Genomic DNA, 9,197 nt, shown 5'->3' with positions numbered 1-9,197 from the left:
AGGCAGAGGCAGGCGGATCTCTGTGAGTTCGAGACCAGCCTGGTCTACAAGAGCTAGTTCCAGGACAGGCTCCAAAGCCACAGAGAAACCCTGACTCGAAAAACCAAAAAAAAAGAAAAAAGAAAAACAAATAAAATATAAAGAGTAGTTTTAGAATGATAGTTTTTGTTTGTTTGTTTGTTTGTTTGAGAGAGGGTTTCTCTGCAGCTTTGGAGCCTGTCCTGGAACTAGCTCTTTATAGACCAGGCTGGCCTCGAACTCACAGAGATCTGCCTTCCTCTGCCTCCAAAGTGCTGGGATTAGAGGTGTGCACCACCACCACCCAGCTATTTGAGGTTTTTTTGTCTGATTTTGGTTATTGGTGATTTTGGGGGGTGTTTTTGTTTGTTCTTATGAGACAGGGTCTCACTAGAAGGTCCAGACAGGCCTCAAATTCAGTGTGTAAATCAGGATGGCCTTGAGTTCACAATAATCTACCTGTACCACGGAAGCAACTACAGAGGCCGACTCAAGGAAGAAATTGTACAAGTCTAGCATTGTAACCACATGTCTCTAATCTTAGCAACTGAGAGGCAGAGACAGGAGAATCAGATTCCAGGCAAGACTCCGTAACTTTGCCACCAGTCCAGTCTACATAAGACCTTGTCTCTAAAAAAAATAAGTTTAAAAAAAAACTGTAGTTTGCAGTTATAGTGGACCTTGAATCCCAGCATTTGGGAGACACAGATAGGCAGACCTCTGTGAAAGGGGACTTAGCTAGCAAGGCCATTATTTCTATCCCTGGTATCACTTCATTTTAATCAAAATTATTCCAAATGTCTTTGATATTTCTGGTATTAATAATTTCCCCCCTTTGGTTTTTTTGAGACAAGGTTTCTATCTGTAGCCCCGGCTGTTCTGGGACTCGCTCTGTAGACAAGTTGGCCTCAAACTCAGAGATTCACCTACCTCCGCCTCTCATGTGAATTAAAGGCATGTGCCATCATCGCCCAGCAAGAGATTTTTTTTTTGTAACATCGCTTAAGATAAATCTTAAGAAAATGTCCATTTTCACTAGTTTCTCATCTGATGGCAGGAAAGAAAATTCAGTTTTCTACGTTTATTATAAATGTTTTAGCTGGTCAGGAGTGGTGATCCTCGCTTGTAATCCTAGCACTGGGGAGGTGGAGGCAGATCAGGATTAGGGTCCTCAACTACATACTGAGTTATAGGCCAGTCTGGGGCGGGCGGGGGTTGGTAGTATTAACTAAATGATAGAGGGGGGTTATTTTGTTCTACACACTTCTCAGTATTTCCTACATGACTGCAACAAAGCATACACCATGCAATGGGTAACTTTGTAAAACAGTGGGAAGTCATTTTGACACAGAGGCCACAGGAAAGGAATACAGCCAGAGGCAAGCTAAAGTTAGTGTCTGAATCCCAGCCAGGGAAGCCGTGCATGCGGACCCTGAGCCACAGAAGGACCCGGGCTCTGGAGCGGGAACGCCCCTCAGCTCCCCAACAACTCCACGTGGGAGAACCAGACACGGGACAGGAAAGAAACACTCCAGATCACGGGCTAACGGCAGGTAGGCAATCAACCTCGTGCCCGGGAACCCTACCTCTGGCCTTGATGAGGCAAGCGAGGTTACTCCTCCAAGCCATCTCCAGGTTCTCTCCCATTTATCTTCCTCCACCAGCTTCCGGTTGTATGTGTTCTAACTAAAAGTGCTCCACTGGGGCTGGGCAGAAGGGTTCCGGCGGAAGAGACGGTCCGAGGCCCAGCCTCCTGTAGCCGCCACGGAGCGCTCAGTGATTGATGCCTGAGGTTCTGAGAACGCGGGGTCAGGATCCCCGAGAAGGAACGGACTAGATCAGGTTTAGTCATGGTTTGGGGCGAGACGTTTCTGGATTCCCGGACACACGGAGACAGTCTGGGGCGGACAGTGGGGAGCCTGTACGCACAGATACCCTGTGCCGAATTAAGAGAAGTAACTAGGAGACGTGCACGGGAAAGGGAAAGAGAGAGGGCCGAGATACGAGATCACTTTGACGCTAGGCATTGTTGGCACGGTGAGAAAGACGGAGGCGGTGAATCTGGAGGGAGCCACATTCGGTTCTTGAAATGCGGAATGAAACAGTTGGAAAAAGACTGACAGGACGCCTGTTTTTTAGTTGCAAAGCCAGATTGTAGGAGTTTCTAGGGGGAAAATAGGGGCGTGGGGCATGATCTTGCCTTTGCAGAATGAACAGTGGGAAATGAAACCTGGGAGGTGGAAGAAGAGTGGAAAGAAAAGGATTTTTGCTAGAAGAGGGGGCGAGGTACTTTATTTGCCTTTTTTTTTTTTTTTTCGAGACAGGGTTTCTCTGTGGTTTTGGAACCTGTCCTGGAACTAGTCTTGTAGACCAGGCTGGTCTCGAACTCACAAAGATCCGCCTGCCTCTGCCTCCCAAGTGCTGGGATTAAAGGCATGCGCCACCACCTCCCGGCTCGCCTTTTTTTTAAATTGGCTTTAAGGAGGAAGGGAAGGTAATAGGTTTGTTTTTATATTAGACGTGGTAGCTAACCTGCAATCCTGCACTTAGGAGGAGGAGAATGGCTGTGAGTTTGAATCCAGCCTGGCCTATATGGTGAGTTTGAAGCCATCCTAGACTACAGAGTGAGACCCTGTCTCAAAAGACAACAACACAAATACTTTCACAACTCAGCCTTTCTGGAGGACCTAGCTTTGGCTCCCAGCACCCACATTGCCAACTCACAACCATCAATAATTCCTGTTCCCAGGTATCCGATACTCTCTTCTGACCTTCACAGGCACCAGGCACATATGTGGTACGCAGACATACATGTAGGCAACACACTCATACACGTAACATGAAGTAAGTAAGTCTAAAAATAGAAGTTATTCATAAGAGAGCCAGGTGTGGTGACACACTCCTGCAATCAAACATGAGTTCCAGGTCAGCCTGCTACATAACAAGATCTTGCCTTTTTAAATTTTTGTAATTGATTGGTTTTTATTTTATGGCTGTTGGTATTCTGACTCCGTGTATGTTTCTGTGAGGACGTCGGACTCTCTGGAACTGGGATTGCATACAGTTATGAGCTGCTGTGGGGGTCATCTGTAAAAATGACCAGTGCTTTTTTTTGGTTTTTCTTTTTTTTTTAATATTTTATTTATTTATTATGTATACAATATTCTGTCTGTGTGTATGTCTGCAGGCCAGAAGAGAGCACCAGACCTCATTCTAGATGGTTGTGAGCCACTATGTGGTTGCCGGGAATTGAACTCAGGACCTTTGGAAGAGCAGGCAATGCTCTTAACCACTGAGCCATCTCTCCAGCCCATTTTTTTTTTTTTTTTTGGTTTTTTGAGAGAGTTTTTTCCCTGTAACTTGAGCCTGTCCTGTAACTAGTTTTTGTAGACCAGGCTGACCTCGAACTCACAAAGATCCACCTGCCTCTGCCTTCCAAGTGCTGGGATTAAAGGCGTGCACCACCACTGCCTGATCCTAACTTTAACTCTTAACTGCTGAGCTATCTCTTCTCCAGACTCAACAAGATCTTGTCATAAAAAAAAACAAAAAACAAACAAACAAAAAGAGGCAGGACAGAAAACTCAGTAAACAGGGAACAGTTTCAATCCCAGCACCCTGGAGACGTTCACACGGTCCTCTCATTAGGACAGCAGGCAGGCTGGAATGGCATTCTATCTTTTTAATTAATAGACTGGTGAGATGTTCACTGAGCGATGGGCCTTGCCACCAAGTCTGGTGACCTGAGTTTGATTCCTGGCACTCCGATGGTAGCAGGTGAGAACCAAGGCCGATAAATTGTCCTCAGACCTTGCACGCATAATGTTCATGTGCACAATCCAGTCACAAATAAAATAATGAAGTTTAAAATGTAAAACCTCTTGCAGAGGACCGGAGTTCTCTTTCCAGCATTAGCATTAGGCAGGTCACAGCCAACTGGAACTCTAATTTCAAAGGCTCCTCTAGCCTCCTTGGACACCTGCCCTCATGGGCACCCCCCCCCACACACACACAATTTAAAAATTATATTTTTAAAGGATTAAAAATAAATAAATTTTTTTAAAATTTTTATTTATTTATTTATTATATATACAATATTCTGTCTGTGTGTATGTCTGCAGGCCAGAAGAGGGCACCAGACCTCATTACAGATGGTTGTGAGCCACCATGTGGTTGCTGGGAATTGAACTCAGAACCTTTGGAAGAGCAAGCAATGCTCTTAACCACTGAGCCATCTCTCCAGCCCCAATAAATAAATTTTTGTTTTTAAAAAGCTTCCAATCCAGCTGGGCAGTGGCAGTGCATGCCTTTAATCCCAGCACTCGGGAGGCAGAAGTAGGTGGATCTCTGTGAGTTCGAGGCCAGCCTGGTCTACAAGAATTAGTTCCAGGACAGGCTCCAAAGCTACAGAGAAACACTGTCTCGAAAAAGCAAAAGAAAGAGAAAACAAAAAACTTCCAATCCAGGAAGAAATGCCTACCTTTTCACTCCAGAACGTAATGGTGTGTTATATTTGAATTACATCCTTCAAAAAAGATATATTTACATCTTAATTCCTAGTACCTCAGAATTTGATCTTATTTGGAAACAAGGTCACTGTTGAAGACATTCGTTAAAATAAGGTGGATGCTGCGGTGTGAATAGCTCTTGTCTCACACACGTGAGGCTCCAGATTCAAGTCCCAGCACTACACATTCAGAACAATGGAAGTGACCGTGGGACATGGCTCCAGGTACTTGGATGGCTGAGGCGAGAGGATCCCCTGAGCCCAGAAGTTCAAGGGCACCCAGGGCAGCATAGTTAGATCCTGTTTCTGAACACCTCCTCCCCCGCAGTGAGCGGCCCTTCCAGCATGCCTGCTGTCCTTAGGGGATGTCTGTGCGAACGCCTGGTGACGATGGACTGACACATGTCCGTGCTGAGGAAGACGATCTTCACCTGGAGGTCAGAGAGAGGCATGTAACAGTTCTCCTGCGGAGTCCTCAGAAGGAACCAACCCCACTGGCATTCTGAGCGCAGGCTTCTAGCTCCTGGACTGGGAGAGAATGAGTCCTTGGGTTCGTTTCAGCAGCTCTCTGACGTTCACAGGAGACGAGCCCCACTACAGTCCTGGTGGAGCTCTGAGAGATGTCGCAGCTGAGCAGAACCCAACTTAGCATTGCCAGAGAGAGTTTCCTCTCTGGGCCTCAGCTTCCTCATGTGTAACTTGGAGACTGAAGTCCCTGCCTCCCAGAACTGCTGACATTGGCAGGAGCCTGGATGCAGAGAACCTGAGTACCAAATGGACTCAGGGAGTGCCAGTTGGCCCACCACAGTGTGACTGGATCTTCAGAACTCAGGACTAATGGCTTGAGAGGAAATGTCCTCGTCAGGGTTGTGCTTTGACCAGAGACTGGAGGTGGCAGGCAAGAGACAACCAAGTACTCATAATTCACTGCAAACCAGAACTGGGGGCATTCAAAACGAAAGCGGTCACCTTCCTCCTGAAATCAGCTCTTTCTCATTTCCCTCTTTTTATTTCCAGATAATTGTCCTTGGAACAAATTAATGTTTGTAGACATCTTAAAAATTAGTTCCCCATAGCCAGAGGCTGTGCAGGTAGGAGGATTATAAAGTCAAGGCCGTCTTGGCCATTCGTAAAACCCTGGCTGAGGTGTGTGTAGCTCTTGTCAATCGTGAATGAGGCTCTGGATTTCAATACTGCACAATCAAAAGACTGAAAGTGTCAAATGACCTGACCCCAGGTCTTAAAAAAACAAGGCCGGCCGGGCAATGGTGGCGCACGCCTTTAATCCTAGCAGTCCGGAGGCAGAGGCAGGCGGATCTCTGTGAGTTCGAGACCAGCCTGGTCTACAGAGCTAGTTCCAGGACAGGCTCCAAAGCCACAGAGAAACCCTGTCTTGAAAAAAAAAAAAAAACCAAGGTCGTAAGATGGCACAGCAGGTAAAGAAGGCACCTGCCGCTAGTTCTGACAGCCTAGGTTCAGTTCTTAGAAGCCATGTGGCACATTATTCTCTGACTTCCACACATGCATCAGCACACAAGTGTGTGTGTAAATATATGCATACATACATGCAGAAATGTAATTTTTTTAAAAAAGACTAAACAAAAATTTCATGACTTTGAAATATGCAAACTCCCCCCCCCACACACACATTTTTTTAAGATAGGATTTCTCTGTATAGCCTTGGTTATTCTGGAGCTTTTTCTATAGACCAAGCTGGCCTCGAACCCAAAGATCTGCCTACCTCTGCTTCCTAAATGCTGGGGCTAAAAAGGTGTATCACCATCACTTGGAACAAACATTTCTTAAGACATAAAAAGCATAAAACCTGAAGACAGAATATACTGGATTTCATTCAAGCTAAATGTCTGCTCAGTGAAATGCGTTCTTGTGAGATGCCATGCAGGCGCTGGGAAGAGCGGCAGGCGCTTGTAACTACTAAACCATCTCTCAGCCAACGACAGAAGATGAGCCTTGTTGTTTGAGACAGGGTTTCTCTGTATAACAGTCCTGGATGTCCTGGAACTCACACTGTGGACCAAGCTGGTCCAGAACTTTTCAAAGATCCTCTTTCCTCTGCCTCCCAAATCCTGGGATTAAAGGTGTGTGGTCCCCACTGGCCTGGCATTCAATTAACCTTAAAAATATGACACATGCCAGGCAGTGGTGGCAAATGCCTTTAATCCCAGCACTTGGGAGACCAAAGTATGTGGATCTCTGAGTTCGAGGCCACCCTGGTCTACAAAGTGAGTTCCAGGACAGCCAGGACTGTTGTTACATAGAGAAACCCTGTCTTGAAAAACAAACAAACAACAACAACTACAAAAATGATACATACAATCCCCCCACCCCCAGACATGGTTTCTCTGTAGCTTTGGAGCCTCTCCTGGAACTCACTCTGTAGACCATGCTGGTCTGGGACTCACAGAGGTCTGCCTATCTCTGCCTCCCGAGTGCTGGATTAAAGGTTAGAGCCACCACCCGGTGGCATGAAAAAGTGTAATGGGTTGTTGTTGGAAAATGTTATTTCCATGTGTGTGATTTTTTTATGCTGCACTTGTTTAACTTGGTGAAGCTGTGTTACTTTACCTGTCTAAAATACCTGATGGTCCTAATAAAGAGATGAATGGGGGCTGGAGAGATGGCTCAGTGGTTAAGAGCACTGGCTGCTCTTCCAGAGGTCCTGAGTTCAATTCCCAGTAACCACATGGTGGTTCACAACCATCTGTAATGAGATCTGGGGCACTCTTCTGGCGTGCGGGCATACATGAAAGCAGAATATTGTATACATAAGAAAGAAAGAAAGAAAGAAAGAAAGAAAGAAAGAAAGAAAGAAAGAAAGAAAGCTATATTAAAAAAGAGAGAGAGAGAGAGAACGGCCAGTAGCAAGGAAGGAGCAAGGATAGGCAGGGCTAGCAGGCAGAGATTATACATAGAAGAAGAACTCTGGGAGGAGGAAGAGCAAGAGAACAGGAGAGGAGGACATCAGGGGCCAGCCACCCAGCTACACAGCAAGTCGCAGAGAAAGAAGTAAAGAAAGGTATATAGAAATACAGAAAGATAAAAGCTCAGAGGCAAAAGGTATTCAGGTTAATTTAAGATAAGAAAAACTTCCTGGAATCAAGCTAAGCTAAGGCTGGACATTCATAACTAACAATAAGCCTCTGTGTGTGATTTATTTGGGAGCTGGATGGCAGCCCCCCCCCAAAAAAAAAAATCCAAAAAAGTAAAACGTCACACTACAGGATGTAAAATGGTGTGAAAACTGGTTTGGCTCATATCAAGTTATATGTGAAAGACCAGAAGGAAATACACACACATGATTGTAGCAGGCCTTTGCAGTACGGTGTGAGGCTCACCCGCCTGCCGCTGACTTCTTTTTGGAGGTTAGGTTCACAGCTCAAGTGAAAATCTGCCAAGGCAAACTGCATTCAAACCTTAGCACCACCTCTAAAGCTACAGAGAAACCCTGTCTCGAGAAACAAAAAACAAAAAACCTTAGCACCAGTGCTCCACCCGCTCAGGAGGGGTCTTTTAGTCATGTGACCTGTAACTCAGTAACTCAATGTAACTAGTCAATGTAACTAAATTGCTCTGTGGGCTACAATTGCCTTGTTCATCAAATTGGCCTAAAACTAGTCTCTATCTAGAGGTTGAGGCAAAGATAAAATGAAGTTGTGCGTGTTGGCAGCCTGACCAGTGCAATTCACAGACTGTCAGTGGGAATGTTTTCTCTGTGTTTTCTGAGTTCCCTATAATTATAGTTTTCTTGAAAATTCTAAAACTAATAAGTACAATTTTTTTATTACATTTTCAAAGGGGTCATGCTCTATTCCCTGGAGATCTCAAGCCTGTTCCTGGGAATGTTGTGGAAATCTTTCTTCCAAGCCGGCTGTGGTTAATCTCAGCTGGACAGCATGATCTTCGACCAGGGCTAAATGTTTGTGTCCTGAGGAGCCCTGGGAATTTTGTTTACAGAGGACATTCTGTCCCGGGGTCCTGACTTCTCCATCCCCCAGCAGCTGCTGTCTGGACTGAGCACCCCAGAGAGGCTGCCTCCACCCACCCCAAGTTCTGGTGTCAGCATCATCAGTGGCCTGGGGCATGACAGTCCTGTTCCCTTGGGTACAGCTTCTAATTTCTTTTCTTCTTTTCTCTGCTCCTCCCCTCCCTTTTCCTTTCTTTTAAAAACATTTTAGGTTGCCGGGCGGTGGTGGCGCACGCCTTTAATCCCAGCACTTGGGAGGCAGAGGCAGGCGGATCCCTGTGAGTTCGAGACCAGCCTGGTCTACAGAGCAAGTTCCAGGACAGGCTCCAAAGCCACAGGGAAACCCTGTCTCGAAAAACCAAAAAAAAAAAAAAAAAAAATTTAGGTTTATTTATGTGTGAATGTTCTGTGCACCATGTCTATGCCTAGTATCGGTGAAAGCCAAAAGAGGGTGTCAGATCCCTAAACCGGAGTTACAGGCAGTTGTGAGTCGCTGTGTGGGTGCTGGGAACCAAATCCAAGTTCTTTGCAAGACCAGCAAATTCTCTTAACCACCACCTCCACACTCCTCTCCTTTCCTTTTTTTCAGTATTGGGCATTGAACTTAGGTCTTGTGTGTGCTAGGCAAATGCCCTTCCACTAAGTTACAAAGCCAGCTTTCTTTTTCTTTTTTCTTAAAGATTTATT

The 9,197-nt window shown here is 45.7% G+C and overlaps 1 protein-coding gene across 1 annotated transcript in view; it reads right to left on the bottom strand.

The window, feature by feature from the left end:
• Tefm (transcription elongation factor, mitochondrial) overlaps positions 1–1,680 on the bottom strand; it is a 7,039-nt gene extending 5,359 nt beyond the window's left edge. Inside the window, exon 1 of the mRNA XM_005349417.2 lies at positions 1,605–1,680. Within this exon, the coding sequence (XP_005349474.1) occupies positions 1,605–1,665 (61 nt within the window). The 5' untranslated portion in view covers positions 1,666–1,680. The remainder of the gene's footprint in view (positions 1–1,604) is intronic.
• Positions 1,681–9,197: the final 7,517 nt, after the last annotated feature.

Source organism: Microtus ochrogaster, chromosome 7 (assembly GCF_000317375.1).
Source record: "Microtus ochrogaster isolate Prairie Vole_2 chromosome 7, MicOch1.0, whole genome shotgun sequence".
Taxonomy (NCBI): Eukaryota; Metazoa; Chordata; class Mammalia; order Rodentia; family Cricetidae; genus Microtus; species Microtus ochrogaster.
The sequence above is the reverse complement of the archived record's forward strand: the minus strand, read 5'-3'. Positions and strand labels throughout refer to the sequence as shown.